The sequence below is a fragment of the Fusarium graminearum genome, chromosome 1 (genome assembly GCF_000240135.3).
Source record: "Fusarium graminearum PH-1 chromosome 1, whole genome shotgun sequence".
Lineage (NCBI taxonomy): Eukaryota > Fungi > Ascomycota > Sordariomycetes > Hypocreales > Nectriaceae > Fusarium > Fusarium graminearum.
In genome coordinates this window covers 9,149,116-9,172,855 of record NC_026474.1, presented here as the reverse complement: position 1 = coordinate 9,172,855, position 23,740 = coordinate 9,149,116, and the positions used below count along the sequence as shown (strand labels likewise).

Sequence of the window (23,740 nt, the reverse complement as noted above, 5' to 3'; positions counted from 1 at the left end):
GAGGCTGAAGTGGGCCGAATTTTTTACAGTGCTAGATGGCTATAATCCGGATTTGCCGAAACCGGACCTTTGCCTGCTCAGGCAAGAACGAAGAAGCAAGTCATGCATCCTACTCTTGCCTAAAAGCTCCACATACTATCTACTCAACACCATCTTACTATCCCTCTCTTATATCATGCCGCCAAAACTGACTCTCCCCATCGACGTCTTTCCTGCTTGGGCACGTTTCAATGACGTGGATTTCATTAATGCCAAATTGTGTGAGACTGATAGAAAGGGAATTGGGCTAGTCACTGTCACCGGAAGCGACCTGACCAAAATACCAGTGACAGAGGGTGAAGCTAATGACAAAGACTTGCAGCATGGGAAAGCTGAAGCTTTGCTGCGCATTCCCCATGATTTGGTCCTTTCAGCCTCCACGGTTGAGGACTACGCCAAGGTTGATCAAAATTTCCGCCAACTCATGGACTCTGTAGGACATAATGTAAGACTGCGGCCGAGTGCGTTGGCCTTTCAGACCAACAAGATTCACAGGCCCGTCTAAGACCGAGCTAATGTTGTCACAGTCAACACGGGGTAACATTCTGCTATACCTCTTGGCGCACCTCGTTCTGTCTGGCCGAGATGCATCGAACCCGAGAGGCCCTGCGTCAACACCATGGACAGAATATCTCAAATTCCTGCCTCGTGACGTCCCTGTCCCGACAATGTGGTCGGAAGTTGAGCGAGCTCTTCTTCAAGGCACATCTCTAGAGGTAAGTGCCTCTGCAAATACGCGAACATGTATGTAGTTACAGACTCGCTAGTTGCGGAACCGCAGTGATTTTTTGACGGATGTTGTGACGGGTAGACCATTTCCCCACAACAGAACAAAATGACACTAACAGTGCTATAGGCTGCATTGGAAGCCAAATTCGCATCTCTAAGCAAGGAGTTCGAGGATCTGACCGATAAATCTTCGGTGCTGCCTTTTTGGAATTCCCTGTTTTGGGAGAAGGGGACGGTGACCATTCAAGACTGGATCTTGGTTGATGCATGGTACCGATCACGCTGTTTAGAACTACCTCGAGGGGGAGATGCCATGGTTCCTGGACTTGACATGGCCAACCACTCACATCATCCAACCGCTTACTACGACGAAGATGACAAGGATGATGTTGTCCTGCTAGTACGACCCGAGACAACGGTGTCAGCGGGGGAGGAAGTGAACATTTCCTATGGAGATAAAAACCCTGCAGAAATGCTCTTTAGTTACGGGTTTATCGACAACGAGTCTACCGTTGAGGGACTCAACCTGCCCGTGAAAGTACTGCCCGATGACCCATTGGGTAAAGCCAAGCTTCACATCTTTGGCAGCTTAGCATATCTCAAATTATCTCGGTCAGATGGGGAGGTAAGCTGGCAATGCCCCTTTGCGTACCTGATGTGTCTGAATGAGGAAGATGGTCTCGAGTTCAAAGTCCTCCAAGGAGAGGATGGAGGGCGGGAGCTAAGACTCTTCTGGCAAGAAGAAGATGTGACAGCGCAGGTAGGCCGCTTTGAAGATCTCATCAAAGACCACCCCCTCTGCCAAATCTTCAAGCTTCGAGTGGTTTCTGTCTTGCATGAGGTGGTGTCTGACCACCTTGTGGAACTCTCCTCCGAGATCTCCCATGATGAACTTGAGCCATTACGCCGGGATGGACTCGTGAGGGATGAATGTATTCAAGCAGCAGAAAAGCTCAGGGGAGTCGAGGCTGGTGTACTGGAAAGCGCTGCTGTGGCTCTGGACAAACAGGTGCGTATCGCTCGAAGCGGTTGATTTTCTTATTACAACCCCGCGAAATGTTTTCTCAGTAAAAGAAACCCCATCGACAAGCCAAGTGGTCCTGGAGATGGATGGGGTGGTAGGCAGGTTGATGAAGTTTGCATCACTCCATGGCTCGTGGACAAGGATTATCACTAGCCGGCAGTTTAACCAGGATGCTTGGCGTTCTTCCCCAGATTCTTCTTTGAACCCCGGATTCGCCCGTCAAGACAACAAGGGGCTTCCTCCGCATTTTTGAACTGCTAATTCATCAAAACCGTAGCCCAAGAGGGACGCTCGGTTAGACACCGAGCTCCCCATGGTCCACACAATTCAACGTCTCTTGTTGTGCATTTAGAAGAACAAACGACTAACGAGGTGCGTCATCGGCACAATACAGAGGACCCATCTATTTGCGGACGACCACGTGGTAGCTTATCTCGGATCGATGGAAGCTGCTCAAAACGGACAAGCGTCGGGAATAGAAGCCAATGACGAGGACGATTTTAGCTGACCGAAGCACACCTTGTCTCGTTCCATCGGCTACTGTTCAACATTACCGTTTTGGCTGTGCGGGGAATCGGCAATTGCTTAGAACTGCCAGGCTCTCTCTCTACGTACAGGTGCTCGCGTGTCAATCGCTTGTCAGGAATACCGGACGCTTGGTTTGTATGACGAGACTCTTGCGGGGCCCCGTCTTTGTTGCTGGAGTTAAATGACTTTGACTTTAGTTCTGCACTGCAACTTCAGATAGGATGGAGAAAGCTGTACATACAAATGAAATCGTATGGAACAATCAATTCTCAAATACTCTTTCTCGGGTATTTGTTTCCCGAAACATGTTCTCTTTGCAAAGAAAGATGCCGTTAGTTCCATCTGTAAGACCCCTCAATGCAAAGGACGATTGTACCAACCCGTTCGATGTGTTCGTTGTATTGAGGTCTAAGCGACACCAAGTGAGAAGACTAGTCACACTTCAATCGTCAACTTTCTGAGCAGTGCTTTTTCTAATACAGTACGTGGAAAGCTTGTATCCGAAGTATGCCCCCTGGGTAGTGTGTACAAGCTCTAAGTGAACGGACTACTGTGCAATTTAATAATGACGATATTGAAACACAATTACCCAAACGGCTGGCCGATTAGAGAACAAAGGCTCAACGTATTTGCAGCCTTCTATAAACGGGAGAAACTGTTGCACAATGGAAACCTCTGATGATATAGAAACTGTCATATAATTCTTATCAGAAACATCAAGTAAAACTGCTGAGCGTGTCTGTTCCTACTGTGCAACCATACGTTAAAGACAAACCATGAGGGAGTTCAGTCCTGCCAACCGCTAATCCATGGACTAGTTAAAATACCGAGTACTATACAGATGCATTGCGGATTTGTCGAAAGTCTAACCCCAGGTTTTTGTTCTGTCAGACCACGATCTCTAATCTCAGACTCTTGTCGTGGAGAAGCACGGTGGAAAAGAGCCAGTGACGATTACTAGGTTCACGCCTGATTTGATGCTAGATACAACCCCTTTTCCACAGTATGGAACGTGGTTCATCTTCCAGTCAACGACAAAGAATTTACTACAAAGATATCAAAATGGCAATCACAGTACGGATAGTTATACAAGATCAGAATCTGGTCTTGGGTGCCGAAAATAGATACGAACACTCTTCTTGAAAGGAGTGGTTACTTTGGGATTAGCAGCCTACCTAACTGTAAAGACAGTGACGGTGACAGTGACAGTGATTATGACGGGCAGCATGGAGTGGGTTACTGTATGCATACATGGTAGTATTCGATGCGATTCATGGAGGCTGTAGCCTCAGTGGCCGCAGGAAGATATTTGGATGGCTATTCGCGGTTGAGCTGAGACTGATTAGACAAAGCCCCTTTTCTGGATTCGTTTTCTTCTTGGTTGATGAGTCCTGGAATGAGTCGCGTCAACGTAAGCCTATTACCACGCATCTGTAGTAGAAAAAATAATTTACAATTCCAGGGCCCAACTGCACGACAGGTCAGTTTGTCAGGGTCAGTACTAGTAGCAAAGGTAAGGATTGTTTAGCTGCGGATCACCCTTTGATCTGCATCAACTAGTGAACGATTGCGGCTCCGATGTGGGTCTTTCAATTGCGGCTCCCCCAGCCCTGGAACATGAAGGCTCGAAACTAAGCCTGTACATACATACAGAGTACGTATAGGGGTAGGGACGCATATTGTTTCCAAGGCTAACTAATAGCATTCAATGTTTGATGTGCAAGCCGAGACGTGCAGTTAATCTCAAGGCTCAACTCAAAGCTTGGACTTGAACCTGGATCTTGGCCGCAGTAACTTGGTGGCCCGTGGACGAAATGTCTGACCTACATGAGCAAATCGGAAAGCAGCAGACCGATTCTTCACCTAGGCGCCTTATACGATTAGACAATATACCCACCTGCTCACAGACTTCCACCGCGGTGAGCATACCAGTGTCGTGTCTCTGATTAGTGTCAATCTGTATCCTACCAGCCCTGCGGGACCAGGTGCTACACTGTATCACCGTAAACTGCATTGGAACTAGACCAGCCCGTTCGTTGGAAGCCTTCTCCTGACCTTCCTTGCCTTGACCTGCGCCGCAATTACACAGTTTTACGGTCGACTGTATGAGTAGATGAGCAATGTAAAACGTCAGGATCTGCGAGGGCGGGAGCACAACGAGTGAGTCAAGAACCTCGCAGGAGGGAATGTGAAACTGATTAAAGTGTCAACTATCTAGTGTATGGCGACTTTTTGGCCAGAGTTGTCCAATCTGAACGATATCACTAGATTTAACAGCTGTGTTTCATCAAATAAAGACACCGAGATAATACGTAGCTAGCTTCCGGCTTTAACAGTATTGCCAGGACGTACAATGCCACAGTCGGTCTGTGCCATGATCGAAGCTGTGATTGTAATAGATAGCGGGGGAGGTGAAGCATTCATTCACCACGGTGACATTCTGTCTCAGAGGTACGCAGGGCGTGGCGGCTTGTGAGGATCCCACAGTTAGGGTTGTGCAGTACGTGACCGAAAAGGGAACCGCTTTGCGGCTCCGTCTGTAACAGAGATGCAAGATGAATCAACTCATGAGAGTTAGTGAGCAAACGCTCCGTCTGCGCTAGGCCAATGTTGACACAGTATCACACAAGACACATGGATTAGTACGTTGGGGCCGCACGGAATGAGGAGAGCATTGACCCTAGTAGCCATGTGTTTTCAAGGACTAATGCGTCGAGGACTGCGATGTGTGCCTGAACACATACGAAAAAAGTAAGCAATTCTCTACTAGTCCAGCGATCATTTTGAACTTCCAGCTTGAAGGATCAATGGGGGGTGGGTACCGGATACATACTAGATGTACCTTATTGCGGTCAAGGCCAAGGCCAAGTCAGCGTCGTTAGTGAGTTTAGCAAGAGAAGCGTACGGACAACCCATGAAGATTTATTAGGTGATAGAGTTGGAGGAGAACAGCAAGCTGTTGCAACTCAAAACATCGTGATACCGGAATGAATGTGTTTCCCCGCATTATGAAGGCTTACCAGGTACATGGATCAAGAGTGCTTACATCAATAGCATTCTCGAATAATCTGGGGTAAAGAAACCCTATCAAGGAGAGTGTTTGAAGAAATGGCCTGGCATAGAGGCGGAAAAGGCCGGGAGGGTGTGAAGTAGTGGGCTGTTCTTCACGTTTCGGAGTGTTCTAGAGTCGTGCGGGTGGTGCCACTTCCCGACGTCGAGGTCAAAGGGCTTCTGTAGGCTGCGATCAGGAGATGAAGATTGATAGGATAGGATTGGTGTCAATAACTTTGAAAACACTTTTTGTGCTTGTGTATCAGAAAATGAGTTCAGGCAGGATTCAGGATTCGGGATTCAACATGTGCTCGGCGCCTCAGATACGCAGCACAGATGACACTTTGCTGAGCCCTACAAACATATGCATCTACATAAAAAGGCCGGGATCTCATCAAACTTGTAATTGTCTACCTCGGGATAGCTTGACCTCGGTAGGGTTGACCTTGAGCTAGTATTGGCTGGCAAATACTCGCTGGCGACTCTTTTTATGTTTCCAAGACATTTGCATCTTCTTTTAGGGGAAGATGGGCATGACAAAAAAACCTAACCGAACCAAACGAAGAGCCCATCCAGGCCGAAGCTGAAGCTGCATACGGATACTGCCCAGTCGAATTACAACTCAGAGGGGGCAGAGTCGAATATCCCGAGTCTTGATGATCTTTCACTTGTAGGTGTCTCGTGTTTTTCACTAACAACACACCCCTGCAAGGCCCAGGCACGCTAGGATCATCTTGGACGGCAGCTGCGGCTGTAAGTACCGCATGTACCTGCCCACTAAATCGGGTGCTCATAGCACATCTCGGTACCTACGAAGCTGCCTTTATCCTTTCCCTCACTTTCGGGGACCTAGTGTGGTCCGAATTCAACGATGGAACGAGTCTTGGTGAAACCCAGTGGGAACCGCTCCCGAGCTCACACTGTAGCTTTTCTGGGCGCATTCATCGATTAAGCTCGGCACCTGTTAGTGAACAGGTGCCTATTGGATCTGACAAGACGTTAACCATGTGCTCTGCAACCTTGCTCAGCGTCATGGTCCACGCCTGCCCCGGGTTGCCCAGGTTGCCCAGGCCAAAAGACTGGTATTGGGACGCCAAGGATACGCCCCCATTTCCAGATTGCACCTGCACTTGGTGAGCTTCATCTCATTGATCCATGGAGCTTAACTTGCCTTAGTACCTACGCTGGCATCCATCAAAAGACAAGCATGGATGGCACTGGCCCTCCACTTCGTCCCTGCCCTGGTCCTCCCCCAGGATTTCCACTTCTGTCTCCACACCTCGAGGACAAGACTCAACCCATTCCCATTTCCTCATTTCTACTAAATCTTGCTCTTTCCCACCCCATGAATCCTGAATCTTATCTTTTTTTCCCCCAATTCACCTTTCATCTTTACCATTATATTTATTCCTGTCCCTTTTGGGCCAGTCACTGTTCAATATATATATATATATATCTACATCATCTCGCTTCTCTTTCCCAGATACCCATATCTAGTTACCCAACTTTATACCACGATTTTACTCAACCCCCACCAATCAAATCATCCGCTCACAACACACCTGCACTCACTTAGTCTCACCTAAATTGCTGTGATCAAAGACCTCGGCTATTCGATATCTACCATACCCAGGCACTTGACACCGGAACCACTCGAAAACTCCAATTTTGACGCTTTAATCGTGGACAACCCAGTCGGCGACAGAACAAACACAATATAAGAAATTATAATAAACAAGGAATAAAGCAATCCTGGCAACCTGTGGCCGTTGCTTTTCTCTCGGCATTTCGGCCGTCTCTCTTACACAATCCGATAATAATACGGCACAACCTTTCACATATAACCACCAAAATGCCCGGCATTCTTCCCATGAAGGTCATCAAGGTGGGCACTAGCTCTCAGAGCCGGATTGCCCAGGCTTGTGATCGATGCAGAAGCAAAAAGATCCGCTGTGACGGAATTCGCCCTACATGTTCCCAATGCGCCAACGTCGGCTTTGAATGTCGAACAAGCGATAAACTCAGCCGTCGCGCATTCCCTCGTGGATACACCGAATCTTTGGAGGAACGCGTGCGACAATTAGAGAGCGAACTCCGGGAGCTGAAGGATTTATTAGACGAGAAGGACGAAAAGATCGATATGCTTTCCAAGATCCACGGTAACCGATCAAGTCTTTCCATGCCTGTGAGCAGCCCTGCAGCCCCAGAACCCCGGAACGAAGCCCAGATTACAAAAGAAGACACTTTCCGTGTACAAGCCGCGCCTTTATTACTCGGAGTTGAGAATTCCGACTCTTATTTTATGGGCGCATCCAGTGGCCGCATGTTCATAGGTAATTTCCCCTCCCTCCGCCCCTATGATTTTCCAATTGACCTGAACTAACGCATCCACCAGACGCCTTCAAGCGTAAAATACAAGAATTCGGAAAGCCCAGCACCGATTTCAACACGGAAGCCTTCTTGCATGTTCAGGGCTGCAAGCCCCTTGGTCACAAGTCCCCTGATCAGTCGCTCGTAGCTCCCCCTCGCATCTTCTCCGACCGCTGCGTCAACGTTTACTTTCAGGAGTGGGCACCTCTCTTCCCTATCCTCCATAAACCCACGTTTCTCCATATCTACGAAGAGTTTGTTGCCGACCCAGAAAAGGTCAAGAGTGGTCACAAGCTTGCACAACTCTACCTTGTTTTCAGTATCGCTGGCCTCTCATCAGACAGCCCCGATCTCTCCCAACTTGTCGCCTGTGAGCAGCAATGGCAGGCCGCTCTTGAAGCTGTTTCGATGGAGAACACCATGAACACCCTACAATGCCTTACTCTTGCTCTTCTCTACTGCACAATGCGCGCCGACTACAAGCGACTTCAGCACTACAAGGCCATTGCTGTCAGTCTCTCTCATCGCCTGGGCTTGCACCAGAGCCAGAAGAGATTCTCTTTCGGTGCTCTTACAATTGAGACCCGCAAGAAGGCCTTCTGGACTCTTTACACTCTTGACTGTTTCTCTGCTGCTACTCTTGGTCTTCCCAAACTCCTGAAAGAGGACGAGATCCAGACCGAGTACCCATGCGACACCGACGATGAGTATGTGACTGAGAAAGGTTTCCAACCTACTCTTCCAGGCGAGTACACTCGCTTGTCCAATGCACTGGCCCTGTTTCGTGCGACACGCATTCTTGCCAAGGTACTAGAGAAGAACTACCCCGCTTCAAGCTCCTATGAGATATCTCTTCAACAGATGGCTTCTCTTGAGAGTGAGCTGGATGCTTGGTACCATCAGCTGCCTTCTCATCTTAGACTCAACTTTGTCCAGGACAAACCGTCAACAGATGTGACTGGCAGTCGCTCGCCTCTATTGGCTCTGGCTTATTACTATATCCGCACACTCATCTACCGTCCTGCCGTTGGCTCCAGTCTGGGTTCCAAAGCGGCTTCGGCCCTGATGTCAATTGGATCATCGAGCAAGCACATTGTTCAGATTGTCCAGCTCCTTGAAGAGCGTGGCATGACTTTCTCATTCTGTCTGAACAAGACTGATCTACTGGTGATCTGTGGCATGACGCTGCTCTACCACTCAATTGATCTCAAGCAAGACAGCAAGATAATGCGCGATGACGAACGCTTGGTAAATTCTGTGATCCAAATCTTGAAGAAGGTGGATGCTTCTGGGTCATTCGACTTCAAGCGCGTGGCCAGAATGCTCGTCACTGTCGACGAATCCGCTGGCTCGCCAATGCACACTTCACGTGAGGTGTCTGCACCAATGTCTAACCGAGGCTCGCCACCAACCGGAGCCGTCTCAAAGTCCAAGAAGAAGAGAAGCACAGCCTACCCTTTCGGTCAGCTCTCAGCCGCTGCATCCAGTGAGAGTAACCTCATCGACCACCAGGAGAGGATGCGCCGCATGACGATGCCATGTGAAACTGAATCTCGACCTGATATTTACCGTGCTCGGGCTCGTCAGTCTTTTGACAACCTCCATACCGAGGCTCATGTGGCTCGCCGAGGTCATCGCATGTCAACATCCCCTAGACCTGACCGCGAGGTTTCTCCTCTGTCTCGCAACCTTGACTTCATGCCCTTCGCCCACCCCTCGCAGTCGCCGCAACCACTCTCACCCCACCAGAGCCGCATGCACTCTCATTCTGGAGCGACACCTCAGACAAACCACTTGGTTTTGAATTCTTCTATGGCTGCCGCGAAAATGAATGGAGTTTCCACGACTGAATGGGAGACCCTTCTGGGATCAATGGACGGCGGCATGAACAATGTCTATGATGCCATCTATGGTGGACAGGGACTTGTCAATGAGAGTGCGATTGCCGTAAGTAACTGCGGTGATTGGCCTCCTGACAACTGGGATCTCGGCGGCTTCAGTATCACCGAGTTTGGAAATAACCCACAACCTCCTCAAAGCGTCCTCAGCATGAGCGATGAAAGCCTTAGCTCGGGTGAGGAAGTTGGCCCTTCGGAACTTGGATTGAGCGTTGACAGTGTCGACTACCGCAATCATATGGTGGCCCAGCAGCACGGCCACGAGGGATATGTGATTTCTGACCGGATGGACACGTTTCCTATTTAGTTATGGCGTCAAAAAAGATATGATACCTTGGGTTGGTGGTGTTGAAATTAGGCGTTAAGGCACTTGGTTGACTTGATAGCGTTGGCTTTGTTTTATGAAACTTGAAACGATTTTATGATCTTTGGAAACATCCGAGTCTTCCATTGGGAGTCTCTGTTATTATTGTTTCTTATATATATTAAGAGTTTAAATATTCCATCAATTTCACTTCAACATCTAGAACATGAATTCGTCTAGCATTATTCACCAGTGAACTGACAAGGATTGGAGTCAACAATGACAAACAAAGTCCAAGGACGGACCTCACAACACGACAAAAGCCAAGGGTGTCCATTTGCAAGCTTGTATGTATAATTATTACAAGAACGGAACAAAAATTGCAACCGTCTCAAAGCAGCTGAGTGACGTGACACCAGTTGTCATCCCTTGTCAGATCCACTGCCTCGGCATCGTTCAACCTGGACAACAGCACTACATTGCGGTACCGCAAGGTTACATTCGTAAGTTGACACAATGTAGCCAAGGAAAGCTTGACTCCTGTAGAATCATAAACGTTGTTACAATTGCACTGTCCATAAACTAAAGAGGTGGTAAAACGAGGCTAGTGAAAGTAAAGTGTGGCCGTGCATGCATTTGCTTGGAATGACGTCTCCAAATGCAGGCTGTCGCGTATTCACAGACCCTGTGCTGTACCTACTAACGCACTCCGTATCCGTAGATCTCCTGCTTTCCCTTCTGGCGGTGGATCTGATCAATGGGGAAGGGTCATCAACCATGACACATGACAGGGCAAGAGTGTCTATGTCTTGCGGTCTCTAGAATCGATGAATACGGGATTCCTCAACAACAATAGGTGTTTTTATCGATTCGCTTCGTCGCTCAATTGCTGGGGGCGTTATCACGGGAGGACAGTCGAAGCAGTGTCTCCAATTCTCTCACCCAGGAACCTTTATCAATCTTCACGATCAACAACTACAATGACGGCGGAAAGACAAGTTCTTGCTAACAAGGATACGCAGTCAGCGGCTGTCCCTCAAGGTAAGAGAGCCAAAGTATACTTCTACCATACGCAGCACCACTAAATGATATCCGTACCACAGCACTATGGGCCGTTGCGCGCCCATCACTCAGGGATCCCTCCCGTCGACTTCCACAGGCGATTGCTCATCGCGGTGCAAAAGTCGACTGGCCAGAAAACACAATGGCCGCCTTCCGAGGCGCAGTTGCAGACGGGGCTCACGCTATAGAGACAGATGTGCATCTCTCTTCTGATGGTGTAGCCGTTATATCACATGCAAGTCTTGCCAGACCCGGCACCTATTAACCACTGTGGCCTAGACTTGATCAGATATACTGGGCTCATCTAACCTAGAAGTAGGATCCATCCCTGAAGCGTTGCTTTGGGGTAGACGCACGCATCGCAGAATGCTCGTGGGAGTATCTTAGCACTCTACGTACAGTAGCCGAGCCCCATGAGCCCATGCCGCGGCTCAAAGACTTCCTTGAGTGGTTGACCGAGCCCGAGTCAGAAAAGATCTGGGTTGTTCTGGATATCAAGGTATCATGATCAACGCCAGCATGCACCGCGGAACGGAAGCTGATCCAAAGTTTTTCAGCTCAATGATAACCCTGCAGAGTTAATAGCCGCTATTGCGAGAGCATTTGATAGCGTCCAGGGGCCGGTGTCATGGGATCAGCGTATTGTACTTGGATGTTGGAACGTGAGTTGCTTCTCTACGCTTACACCCACAAGTCACAATACCTTCACCCATTTGTATGTTCTAGCTTGCAGCTGACATGATCCAACAGGCGTCATTCCTACAAGCCGCACGTAGTCAACTCCCGACCTATCCTCTGGCTCATATCAGCGCCTCTCTTTTGTACTCACACCATTTCCTGAAAATCCCGAACCTCGGTTTCAACCTCAACCAGAATACCCTCGTTGGTCCCTCGGGCAAACACTTCTTACGACAGCTCCAACGTACCGACAAGCTTGTTATGACATGGACCGTCAACCAGCCTCGTCGTATGGAATGGTGCATCCGTCAGAATCTAGGCCACCCAAGACTTCCTAACAGGAACGTACAAGGACCGCCACTCATCGACGGTGTGATCACCGACAATCCACGTTTGTATCTCGAGGTATGCCAGAAGTTTGAGGATGAGATGGATGGCAAGCTCGTCAGATCAAACCCGGCGTTGACTCAGAGGGTCAAAAACAAGGCCGAAACTGTCGCTTTCGTGCTAGTCACCCAAGCATTGATGATCGTCTACCATGTTGTGAGACGAATGCAAGGCAAATTTGATTTTCTTCAAGACCGTCGAACGCTAGATAAACGGTAGGCAAAGGACATTGTATGTAATTGACTTGGCAAGATGGTTATGATAAGGGGTATACGCGGCTTTCAGGATGGACCCGACGCCAATGATAGAACATCGGGTGAATCCTTAACAAGACACATTAAAGGCACTATCCAAGGGTCCAGAGGTATAGCCGGAGGGAACTCGGAATAGAAATTATAATAGTCATTACAGTCAAGCGTCAGCTTCCTTGCCATGTCATAGTGATGCACGAGCGCAGGCGGTGCTCAGGAACTCTTGTTCTCTTTGTTCAAATTATAATAGTTGATTTGTCCAGTAGTAGCACATGTCTAGTTATCACCTCCAGGTGACTGCTCGTGGAGGTTAAAATGCAATCCGCCCTGCCATACCTTTTTGCTTTACCTGCCGCAAAAGAAATCAATAAATATACAACCGAAAATCGCTTCTTGTCATGCTTCTGTGTCTAACCCTTCTCTGTTTCCTCAGATTTCGACATCAATGTCCAGATCCAGTGACCCAATTACGTCGTCGTCCATCAGAGGTTTGTGAATTGTCGGAATGCCCTTCTCTTTGAGCTTCTCTTCTTGCAACTTCATCATATGGGGCAGTAGTTGAGACTTGGCCGCCGATTTTGATGTGCTGTTTCCGGGAGTACCAGCTCCGTTACCGTTTGCTGCTGACTTTTGTTCCACCTTTTCGTTTGCATCGTGAACGAACTTGGCCTTAGTCCGTAGTCGCCTCGACATATCGCCTTGGTATGTCTCGCCGCGCTTAAGAGCCGCCTCAATCTCTTTCGACTTGGCCTTCTCCTTCAACTGGGCCTTCCGTACTGCCTCGGCGTTCAAGCGTCGGTTCTCACGGTTACGCTCAGCCAAACGATCTTGTTCGCTTTGTGCCTTGGGCTCTTCCGAATGCTTTGAACCTAGGCTCGTCCTAAAAGCCAAACGCTGCGAGCCGAGGTTGTCAAGTTCTTCCTGTAACTCTTCGGCTCTGTCGTCGTCACCACGCTGTCTTGCTTCGTCAAGTAACTTGGCAATACGCTCTCGCTCGGCTGGATCAAACCGACGTTTCAAGTCACTAATTCGAGCCAGGCGGGTTTTGATCTCCTCGGAAGTCCACGAGTGGTTAATGAGTCTGTTAATGTCATCGACTTTATCAGTCAAATAGGCCTTGGTTGGAAGAGTCACGCCCTCGTTATGGCATGTGACCTTGTACCGGTTGAGTTCACTCTGTTATCGAGTCAGTATTGTATAATTTTGGTAACACACTCATGTCAAACATACATCTGTGAACTTTCCACTCGAGGCCGCGATGAAAGGAAATTCTTTAATTGCCTTTCCGTGCGCCGCCTTGACGTACTGGTCGGTAACGAGCACACCTTGAGGTCCTTGAATGGCGTACGGTCGGCTGGTTGAGAAGCCTGCAGACAACGTCAGTGTCGTCCATAATATGATCCGCATCGTTTCTTACCTTTGATCACAGCCATGCGATACTGCTCTATGCCCGTTTCAGGGTGCGGTCCTAGCGCGATGCGAATATAGCATCCGATGATGCCTTGCTCAAACCCAGGGTGGAAGCAGACTTGGGCAAACTCATTTCGTCCCAGTCGAACACGGTCATAGTCACGCAACTCAGCAGGCGGCTGATCGCGTGCCTCGTCAACGTCGGGGGTAGGTGAACGTCCACGGTTATAGTCGTCATCGCTGTCTTCAGCCCCGGAATCGCCTCGGCGCGATGAGTAATTGTCTTTTCTTTTCTCCAGATCCTCTCGTCGGCGTGCCTTTTCCGCCTTGGCTTGACGCAGCGAATCCATTGCGGTTTCCCTCTTGGTCTCCGTGCGCGGTCGTGATGCCTTTCGATCGCCATCTTCCAACTCGGCAGTTCCGGCGCTGCGCTTCTTCTTGACCTGTTTGCGCTCTTCATTTTCCATGTTGCTAACCATTTGACGAAGTAGACGGTTCTGGCGCTGGCGCTCAATCTCAGTCATTCGATCAGCAATGATCTGTTCACGCTCGAGTTCTGGCATGGCCATAATCTCTGCCTTCTCCTTCTGACTCTTGTATCGACCATCGACCGGGTAGTTCTCGTCATCGTCATCCGCAGCGGCAGCTCGTCCTCGTGATGGCTCAGCGTCAGAATCGGATTCATCCATAGGAGCGGACTCAAGCGAGTTTGGCGTTCCGGGAGCAGAAGACCTAAACCATGATAGGTCAGCAAAGGATGTGGGAAAGGTAGAAAACAGGATGCCTGGGAAGCAGGAGAACCAAGCGATCTCTCTGTGACCCAAACTCAACATGCACACTGCCCACAGAAGAAGTTGACTTACGCCTCGCCTTCCTCCTCAGAGTCATCGCCGCCTCCTCGACGCGCCTTGCTTCCTGTTTCCCTCTTAGAGCCGCTCCTCTTTACTGGCGGCGGCGCTGATCCCCGTCTGCTTCCATTGTCAGAACCCTCATCGTCAGAGGATCTACCTGCAAGATCGAGAAGGTCATCTTCAACGTCAGACATGGCGGATACTATCGTAGGTCAATAGAGACCTGAAGCGCAATAGTTCAGGGGATAGCAATCGTGTAATTGGGTGCAGTCGCGTAATACGCGTGTCTGGATGAAAGAGCAGAAAATCCGAGGATGGAAAAGGTCCAAAAAGATGCGCAAACGTGCGCGCGGGGTATTAAAGCGATGAGAAGGGCAATTGTTGATGATAGAGAACAAGAAGTCGTTTGTGCCAAAAGTGAAAGTGCTGAATAGCTTGCACTTTCTGAATTCGTAGTTCCTAGGCAAATCTTATTGGTCAGAGGGTATGTCATACTGTCGCACGTGTGTGGCTGGTGCACGGTACGGAGGCAAGTTTAATCCGGCTCAGTTGCTGTGATCAATGAGATATTCGGCGCCGTCATAGTTAATTTATCGTCTGATTCAAAGTCTGCTGTTAATGGGCAACGAAGAAGCAGTTTCAGGACTTTGTAGCAATTACAACAATGGCTTCGTCTAGGTCTCTGCTGAGACTTTTGCGCTCTCTTGGGGCAAGCTCAACACCAACACTTTGCAGGCCATGCATTCGTACTATTGCGTCGACAGCAAATGCTCAAGCTGCTGTATCAAACGAGTCTTCCAAGACTCCTAAAAATCTTAAACCTCTCACACAAGAGCAACGTGACTACCTTGACTCTGCTGTATGCTTTCCAATTTTACCATGCGTCAATTGACAGCTAACACGCTGCTAGCTTCGTGTCAACCAGGCTGGCGAGCTTGCTGCTGTTCTTATCTATGCCGCCCAGTCGCCCATTCTTGTTCGCTCCAAGCCGCACCTCCGCAAGCTGATGGCGCATATGTACGACCAAGAAGATGGCCACTTTAAAACATTCAATGGCCTCATCCACAAACACCGTGTCCGGCCTACTGCAATGTACCCTTTGTGGTCCGTTATGGCTACTGGTCTAGGTTGGTCAACCGCTATGATGGGCTACAAAGCTGCTATGGCTTGCACGGAGGCTGTCGAAACTGAGATTGGAGGCCATTACAACGAACAGATCCGAACCCTTTTAGAGATGGTCAGCCAGTGGGAGGCTGAAGGCTATGATGTTGGCGAGGAATTGTCGAACCTTGTCAAAACCCTTCGAGTGATTCGAGATGAGGAACTGGAGCATCTAGATCACGCTGTTGAGCATGATGCACAAAAGGCTGAACCACATTGGCTTCTTACCGGTGTCATCAGGGCGGGCTGTCGGGGTGCGATCTGGGTCAGTGAAAGAGTGTAGGTTAAAACTGCTTGTATTAAAATTGTAATATAGACGTATGGGTGGCACTTGTTATGGAACGTGTATACAGAGGACCAGCGGATAGAAGGAAACCCCGTGTGCTACAAGACGATCGTGCCTATCTGATGCTTTCCTTGCGATGATAATCAAAATACCTAATCAACTCCATGCAATGCTCTAGTGCACACTCATGTGTTCCGAAACACCACGCAAAAAGTGTAGTGTTGAGGCAATTAAGTTTAGTTGCTGTAACTTGTTAGCATGACTGGCAATAACAGTTACAAGGGTATACTTACTAGATAGCCAGGGGTGCAACGCCATCTACTTGGTAACCCCAATTTCCATTCTGCTCCTCTGTGAGGAGCCAGTCGTATGGGAATTGGACGATGTTTCCCTGTACCATGTTGAGAAGCTCCTCGGCCTGCCCTCGGTTTGGCATGTCGTCTATACTGAAACCGCGTCGGCTGTTCTTAGTGGTTGCGCGGCGCCTGCGCTTCATTGAACCGAACTGTCCAGGCGGAGGAGCGTTCGTATCCCTTGAAGATGGCTTCTCGAGAGTGGAGAACGTAGTTCGCCTCTCTCGGTCCTTGGTACCTGCTTGAGGCTCCAGGAACCTTCCATTGCTACCTCCGTCAAAGGCCGGGAAGGGGGTATCTCCAGGTGAATATATAGGAGACGGCGCCTCGACGTGATGCTGAGCATCAACAGCACTCTCAGTATCTAACCCAGTGTTGGGTCGTGACGGGGGGGCTTCGCCATCTCTCATTGTCTTATTCTCATCAAGACCAACATAGCCCTCATCAGGAATTACAATCTTAATCCTATCCTCTTCATGGTGTCCGCCAAGGGGCATTTTCTCGGTCATCTTGCCCAGCGCCTTCTCTGCCTCTGTCTCGGCGGCCTTGGCCATCACCTCTGGTCCTGGTGCGCTGACACCTGCCCCGCCAGCTGTGGAGTTGCGGTGTCTTGAAGAAGGAGGGAACTCGGAGTCTTCACCTCTGGACTGACCTGGTTCCATGCTCTTGCGGAACCTCTCCCCATATGCCGTATACGCATTGTACTCCGCCCAAGTACTTACCTCTGAATCAGGCATGCAGCGGAACACCCGGCGATAAAGCTTGGTGTTATTTTGGGCAGCACGATTCCAAATCTCATCGAAGAAGTTGGGGTTTACCGGATCTATCATGCAATTCTTGTCGATGTGTGCCAGTTGAATATCTGCAGCCATTGGGTGGAATACGCCATTGACTGGCTTTCCTGTCTCGGGATCGATATGCAAGGGGGGGCCACCAATATCAGTATCGTCACTAATTGGTAAAGAAGGTAGCTGTGCAGGGCGAGGGAGGCCAAGTTGATCTGTGGTACGGCGGTTCAAGGCAGGCATGGGTGGGAGGCCGTCGTTGTGGTTTCCAGGCTCGAGATATCTGTTATCAGGCTGGGGGGCATGTGGTTGGGCCTCCGCAGGTGACTGTAGCGTGCCCTTGCCTTCGTTGCTGATGTTGCTAACGAGGACCTCCCTGCCATTGATGATAACAGAGTCACGACCAGCATCAAGGCCAGACTTCTCAGCACTCTTCCAACGATCGGGACCATAGCCAGTCACATCCAACTCGTGCTTCACTTTGCTCTCTGGTCCATTTATGGCCGTGCCTTCCACTTCCGCGTTACTACCGTGGCTGCTGCTGCTGCTGCTGCTACTCTCTTCAATTTCAACGGCAGCATCAAGGTCGTGGTTGATGCTGGGAATGCGCGGGGGTTCAGGGCGCTTGGCAGATAGTCTTGAGGGGTCAGAGGGGCCATTGTCCGCCTCTTCGTAGATCTCTTCCATCTCTTTTTCAAAATCTTGGCGGTCGAGCTCTTCCTGGCGTTCTTCTTCCAGGATTTCATCAACGTCCAGACCCAGATGCTCTCGCATCAGTCGAAGACGGAGTGTATGGGCGAAACGGCCAACCTTGTAAGGTTTTCCAGCCATGGTCGAGTTGATCATGTCCGTGTCTCGAACAATGGCTGCACACTCAGAATCGCGACTGCCAAGCATTGATCGCTCATTGATATTGGCAGAGCCGATAAGAGCCACTCGATCATCTACAATGATCGTCTTGGCATGAATGTAGAGCTGCTCTGTGGCAAGGACATCATTACTCATAATGCCCCACTGGCGAAGTGAGTAAAAACTGATGTAGTCCTCTGGTTCAATATCAGCGGCTCTAAGCCGACCAAAGATGGACTGCTCGCCTCTGCAGATACTGGCGTACTGGCACATGAGGATCAGACGAACACTTGTGCCCTCCTGCTCATCAACTGTGTTCTGGAAGCCAGGCATCAGAGGGATGACGATTGCGCAACGCCAGTCTTCGTCATTCTCGTGGGCCCGGATGATACGTTCAACTAGAGCGTCTCCAATACGGTTCACAATTCGGGTGTTGTATGCTTCAGTGCTTGTGATGAAGAATTGGTTCTCCATGTAGACGAAGTGATCCGACTCCTCAATCATCTTAATATATGCGTTCTGGATGCTGTGTTCGGTCTGTTCAATGCCTAGAGACCATGTGGAGGCAGATCGCAAGATCTGAACTTCGCATGTTCCAGTAAGCCCGAGCTCTTTCAGTTCGTCTATGTTGGCGTCCGGAGGGGGAAGCAGAAAAGGCAAGGGTCGCGTCGGCTTGCGTCCTCGGCGCAAATAGTTCCAACGTTGAACGAAGTGACGCGTCAAGTCTCTTGCAGGCTGGCCAACGACTTGCATGGCTACATCGTGCCAAGGCATTCGGGGTACCTTGGTTCGATCGTACATCTCTTCATAGGGCTCATTAAGCCTGAAGAAGTCTTGTACACGGGGGTTCGAGTAGTCTTTACCGGGGAACAATTGACAGTGCTCTGCATCTTTGGGCGTCTCAGACATCTCAAAGCCAGTTGGTTTATCATCAACAATGGGATGTTGAGGGCAATCCCAACGTCCAAAGCACAGATCAATGCCTCCTACAAAGGCTACATCGTGATCCACAATGCAGATCTTCTCATGATGAGCAAAGAAAAATTGGTTCTTCTTAAACTGGTTAGGAGATCTTTGAACGAAAATGTTGGGGTGGAGGTTCAACAAGGAGAACTTGGTGTACTCTGAATCGATTGGAATGGCGGCCTCGACGTTTCGGTAGACAATAACAAAGACCTTGACACCTTCTCTGGCCTTCTTTTGCAAAAGTCTGTCCAGGCGCCACTTTTGGCTAATGGCTGCCGGTCTTCGCATATACAATTCAGGACTTAGCCACCAATCATGGATATAGATGACATCGCGAGCCATATTGATAGCTCGGGAGACATTCCACATGTAGTCGCGGCCGTCGACAAGCCATTGAGCAAACACATTGGTTCGTACCGGAGCAAAGCTGTCAAAACGCTTTTCCTGGTACCAAGGTGTCTGCTTAAGCATTTGATTAATCGAATCCTCGAACTGCTTCATCACGGACTGATTGCGAGAGAAGAGGCGGATCTTGCGCTCAGACGAACGCAAAGTCATGGTGTGGTGCTTATCAGGGGGTGCCTCCACAGTCAAATCGATTTCAGCCTTCTTCTCATTGGAACTAATCGCCGTAGCCTTGCTTCTCTTTGAAGAAATGCTGAACTTTGAGTCGACCAGATACACATCGAAAATGTTCATGTTCTCAGGAGATTCTACGCACACAATGTAGCTTTGTCGTACGAGGAACCATTTTCGGCTGCGTCGAGAAACAACCTTGGCTGGCGTCAGTGCACGACGGAAGTCGAGACCCTTTGAAGGTTGAATGTGAAGATAACACTCCTTTCCATGATAGCTACCCTCAGCGGCAAGCCGAACGCCGAGGGCAGAGAGTTCGAGGAAGCGACAAAGTCGGTTACTGTCAGCTCTGAACATGAGCCATCTTATCATCTCAGACAGATACTTCTCCAAGATGCGTCGCTGTTTCTCGACGTAGCGTTGTCTTCTCGTTGCCATGTCCATAGCAGGCATTCCTGGGCCCTCAGTATTGGACATTTCACCAGGATCGGTTATGCCTGTCGATCTGCGTCGTGGACCCATGCCTAAGAAATTACGGGACTTTCTTCGCGGGATGCCGTTGAGTGTTTCAGGGTCGCTAAAGACACCATTTCCTGCACCCTCGGCAGCAGTGCCTTCACCGGCAGTCTCATCTCCGCGAATACTGGCTTGATCTTCGTCATCGCTCTCCTCACCCTTCTTTCGGGCACCACGGAGGTAAGGGAAGGCTGAGTAGGGAAACTTTGGCTGTTTCGGCCGACCACCCAAATCCATACGTCCAGGCATGTACTTTTCGTTGTTGATAGCAAACTTGTACCGCAAATGCAGATTGTAGATGTCCCTTAGTGTTCGGCTAATGGTCCAGCTCATTCTACTAGGTCCACTTCCGTATTCAAGTTCAATGGTGAATAGCCAATGGCGATCTCTATCATCATCCTCCATGGGGGAGCTGTCTTTGATACGAAGCTTGAGCTGTTCGAGCAGAACCGGGATTCTCTTGTTTCCATGTTCGTCCCTTTGTATCATGCTGGCAAGCATGAGCACCGCAGGAGCACCGGCACGTAGCTCGGCCATTAATTCGGCTGACTTGTAGTAGTCAAAACGGTCTTCCTTCTTCTGCCTCAGTAATTTGAGTGTGTTTTTGACCTGCTTCCATTTCTGAGCGCCAAAGGTGGACGCTCGCTCGGATGTGAAAAAGGGACGTCGGGGAGTCATAGCATCACCGTCAGAAACACCACCGCCACCGAATACAGTGATTCGACGAACATGACCTGCTCGTCGTCCAACAGCTCCAGAGCTTTCGGCCTCATCGGCCTCCTCGCCAGGAGGCCGCATGGCGGATGTCATCCAGGAGTTTCCTCGGCGGAAGGACATTCCCAAGCGATCTCTACCTTCGCCTTCTGACACACCATATTCGTGGGCTGCATCAGGCATGCTTGCCCGTCGCTTTACCAATTGGTCAAAAGTATCCAGTACATCTGTATCGGCTGCAAATCGCCTTGGAGTTCCTGGGGTCGAAGCGTTTGTTTTCTTCGTGCGACGCATCATCCTCTTCTGCTTCTTCTTTTTCTGCTTCCCGTCTTCGGGGTTGCCTTCATCAGCAGTCTCCTCTGCGTCAGCGTCAGCATCCGTGTCTTCCTCTGTCAAAGTCCCTGGAATGCCACGGTTCGGTCGTGTTGGAGAATTGAGATTCGACTGAACACCTTGACTGGAGGGACCGGCAACGGTGGGTGGTTTTGGGGTTGGTAAGCCACTGTTGTTGGTAAGTGCCTTGAGTTTGGACATCAAAGAAGCCCCGCGGGATTTTCCTGGAGTCTCTGGTTCTTCCCATGAATTACCTCTGGTAAATGTAGGGGGAGTGTCGAGACCATCAGCACCGGTCAGCTGTATGCTTGGCCTGGGAAGTGCCTGGCCATGATCTTGTCCATCAGGATCCGTGGCGAGGCCAAAATCTCGATCGTTTATGCCATAGTCTTTGAGAGACTTGGTTGAAGCTGGAGTTGACTTGGGTATAGCCGACGAAGGTGCCGAATCGTGCCCAGGTTTCAAGATATTTGGTGTTCGGTTTGTTTCTGTAGTAGAATCGAGGGCGTCCGGCGAACCTGAGACTTTGACATTTATAGGAGGCACGAGAGTGTCGGGGTTTGCTTGGGATGTGGGAGCGGGTGCGAGTTGAAGTTTTGAGCTCGGTGGGGATGCCGTTCGAGGAGTGAGGTCCATAGGAGAGACGTTCTCGTCTCGTCGGTGTGGTGTCATGACGGTTCGTCGCGATAGAGTCGGGTGATTTGGCAGTGTAGTAGTCAACCAGACTAACTAGTTGAAGACAACAAGCAAGCTGATAGATATTAATATGTGATCGATTGTCGCAGCCAATGCAAACATGCTGAAAAGGAAATCAGGATTAATTTGACTCTGTTGAATACAGGTTTTATCTGCGACTTGTTGTATTTGACAGAAGCGGGCGGTTGATAAAAGGGGGTTTGTTCTCTTCAAGCGTCGTACGTACTTAGGTAGGTAAAGTGGTCGCGCTGCGAAAGGTGGTGACGAACTAAAACAAGCGGTCGATAGGTTGTATATCCAGTGGGTAAAGGACGACGGGCCAAGATTATTTTAGAGACGTATCTGCCGTGATAGGTTGCAAGAACAAGTTTACAAAGACTTTGTCATCACGAGACAATAGAGGGATTGGAAGCGCCCTTAGAGGTTAGGATCGAAGGGGAGTTTAGAATCCCTTGCTTCATAACTATTGTCGAGATGAGATCCCGAAATTTTGGGATAAATCCAAAGCAACACCCTTGTCACGTCAGTCACGTATTAGAGGATCGGACCGGGCTACTTGTTCGTTGACTGTGGGAATGGAGAAAAAGACAGGATCCATCATGCAGGCTCCATGCCCGGGCTGACTAGAAGTGGCATGGCGGGGTTTGTAAAGGGGATGGCCATCAGCGCTCCAGACGTTATGTTTCCATAGGTAGACGCTCCCTGAAAATCCTCACTAGGACCCTAGACTGGAGAGACCGGGGGCCCTGAAACGAGTCGGGCCAACGCCCGCAGCGCCTCCCGCGTATCTCGACATTTTTATCCGTCTGTACTTTTGGTCCATCTCGACATATGCGTTTCATATAGAAATAGGGATCGACTGGTAAAGATGACCACTCCGTAAGGTGAGTTATTGCGTGACTTTGGATGTTATAGCATCTGGGTGTCTCCATTGTCTGATTACGGCCTTTTCCATAAGCACAGATTGCATTGCCTGACTGTTCCTGCAACTGGGTCTCGGTTCTATGTAGTAAATGCTTCATTTTGGCTCAGGAGAGGAGGGAAATTACACGCGAATGTTGGATGACCTGGACCACAGTGGTGGCGTGTCCGAGCCCCTCGTCGCTCGAGCAAGCCTGATACTACCAAGGTAGGCAACATCACATTGTAGCAACACCAATAGTAGAGATACCATTCAGTATAGATATGTTAGTTCATAAAATTCTGAGTGAGCAAGAGAGAAATATTCTGCAATCGCGTACCTGTTCTTCAACCTACCAAGGTAAGTGCTAGCCTATCATATACCCTTATACCCTTAGCCTCGTCCAGTTGTGAACTACTCTCCGAGCTAAGAGACAACCCATATTGTCCGCTCTATAATATATGACATGTTCGATATCACGACGAAACCTACAGAGTTGGGCAACGTGTAACGAAATCCGTATTCTATTTCCCAATGTACACGACCATTTTTACGCCATTAATTTACTCATAAGGTACACGACGACCGATACTCAAGAGAACTTGCGCGAGTAGACAATATAAAGCTGGAAGTGAGCTGCAACTTGTCCAATTGAGGGGATTCAATGACCAAAACTTCGAAGATGTTCGAATAAGCATTTATTTATCACATGACGATGGTAGAGACTTGCCTATTCATCTGAAGCGTTGTATGTAACAGCCCCGACCCCGTTTGTTTGATCCAACACGCAAGCGCCAATGTAAAGTGGGAATAAAACCAGGCCAGCCCCTTCCCATCTCAGCCGATCGTCAATTGACATATTCTTCTCCCTTTGTTTCCGTATCCGCAAGGTTCTGTTTTGACGAAGCTCTGGTCCCAATTTGAGGGCAGTCTGTCCAAGATCTTGAGCTTGATTCGCGGCCCCTGTCACTGATCTAAAACCACCCTAGACCTTCAGGGTATGTCAGAGAATCGTCCGCAGA

General features: G+C 49.4%; 8 protein-coding genes across 8 annotated transcripts; 5 read left to right on the top strand and 3 right to left on the bottom strand.

Annotated features, from left to right (window-relative positions):
• Positions 1-175: 175 nt before the first annotated feature.
• Positions 176-2,144, top strand: FGSG_09923 (uncharacterized protein; the record flags this gene model as incomplete). Its single annotated transcript, XM_011320528.1, has 4 exons — positions 176-484; positions 567-755; positions 896-1,777; positions 2,070-2,144. 4 exons carry the CDS (start codon positions 176-178, stop codon positions 2,142-2,144), a joined length of 1,455 nt encoding a protein of 484 aa, XP_011318830.1.
• A 1,700-nt stretch (positions 2,145-3,844) lies between these two features.
• FGSG_09922 (uncharacterized protein) lies at positions 3,845-5,102 on the bottom strand (the record flags this gene model as incomplete). Its single annotated transcript, XM_011320527.1, has 4 exons — positions 3,845-3,957; positions 4,226-4,390; positions 4,673-4,857; positions 5,065-5,102. 4 exons carry the CDS (start codon positions 5,100-5,102, stop codon positions 3,845-3,847), a joined length of 501 nt encoding a protein of 166 aa, XP_011318829.1.
• Positions 5,103-6,027: 925 nt separating this feature from the next.
• Positions 6,028-6,508, top strand: FGSG_13669 (uncharacterized protein; the record flags this gene model as incomplete). Its single annotated transcript, XM_011320526.1, has 3 exons — positions 6,028-6,041; positions 6,084-6,124; positions 6,168-6,508. The coding sequence occupies 3 exons, from the start codon at positions 6,028-6,030 to the stop codon at positions 6,506-6,508; spliced, it is 396 nt and encodes a 131-aa protein (XP_011318828.1).
• Positions 6,509-7,223: 715 nt separating this feature from the next.
• FGSG_09921 (transcriptional activator protein acu-15) lies at positions 7,224-9,946 on the top strand (the record flags this gene model as incomplete). The annotated part of the gene is made up of 2 exons (XM_011320525.1): positions 7,224-7,704; positions 7,767-9,946. The coding sequence occupies 2 exons, from the start codon at positions 7,224-7,226 to the stop codon at positions 9,944-9,946; spliced, it is 2,661 nt and encodes an 886-aa protein (XP_011318827.1).
• A 977-nt stretch (positions 9,947-10,923) lies between these two features.
• On the top strand, positions 10,924-12,289 carry FGSG_09920 (uncharacterized protein; the record flags this gene model as incomplete). The annotated part of the gene is made up of 6 exons (XM_011320524.1): positions 10,924-10,984; positions 11,047-11,201; positions 11,325-11,504; positions 11,584-11,667; positions 11,700-11,720; positions 11,756-12,289. The coding sequence occupies 6 exons, from the start codon at positions 10,924-10,926 to the stop codon at positions 12,287-12,289; spliced, it is 1,035 nt and encodes a 344-aa protein (XP_011318826.1).
• Positions 12,290-12,750: 461 nt separating this feature from the next.
• On the bottom strand, positions 12,751-14,776 carry FGSG_09919 (uncharacterized protein; the record flags this gene model as incomplete). The annotated part of the gene is made up of 4 exons (XM_011320523.1): positions 12,751-13,497; positions 13,552-13,688; positions 13,739-14,463; positions 14,595-14,776. The coding sequence occupies 4 exons, from the start codon at positions 14,774-14,776 to the stop codon at positions 12,751-12,753; spliced, it is 1,791 nt and encodes a 596-aa protein (XP_011318825.1).
• A 409-nt stretch (positions 14,777-15,185) lies between these two features.
• On the top strand, positions 15,186-16,092 carry FGSG_09918 (uncharacterized protein). Its single transcript, XM_011320522.1, has 2 exons — positions 15,186-15,441; positions 15,493-16,092. The coding sequence occupies exons 1-2, from the start codon at positions 15,247-15,249 to the stop codon at positions 16,024-16,026; spliced, it is 729 nt and encodes a 242-aa protein (XP_011318824.1). The 5' UTR covers positions 15,186-15,246; the 3' UTR covers positions 16,027-16,092.
• Positions 16,093-16,321: 229 nt separating this feature from the next.
• On the bottom strand, positions 16,322-21,793 carry FGSG_09917 (uncharacterized protein; the record flags this gene model as incomplete). The annotated part of the gene is made up of 1 exon (XM_011320521.1): positions 16,322-21,793. One exon carries the CDS (start codon positions 21,791-21,793, stop codon positions 16,322-16,324), a length of 5,472 nt encoding a protein of 1,823 aa, XP_011318823.1.
• Positions 21,794-23,740: the final 1,947 nt, after the last annotated feature.

Excerpts from the sequence above, each read along its gene's own strand:
- FGSG_09918 (XM_011320522.1), top strand. The coding sequence starts at position 15,247 with ATGGCTTCGTCTAGGTCTCTGCTGAGACTTTTGCGCTCTCTTGGGGCA. Across the intron at positions 15,442-15,492 it reads GTGACTACCTTGACTCTGCT|CTTCGTGTCAACCAGGCTGG; the intron begins GTATGCTTTCCA and ends ACACGCTGCTAG.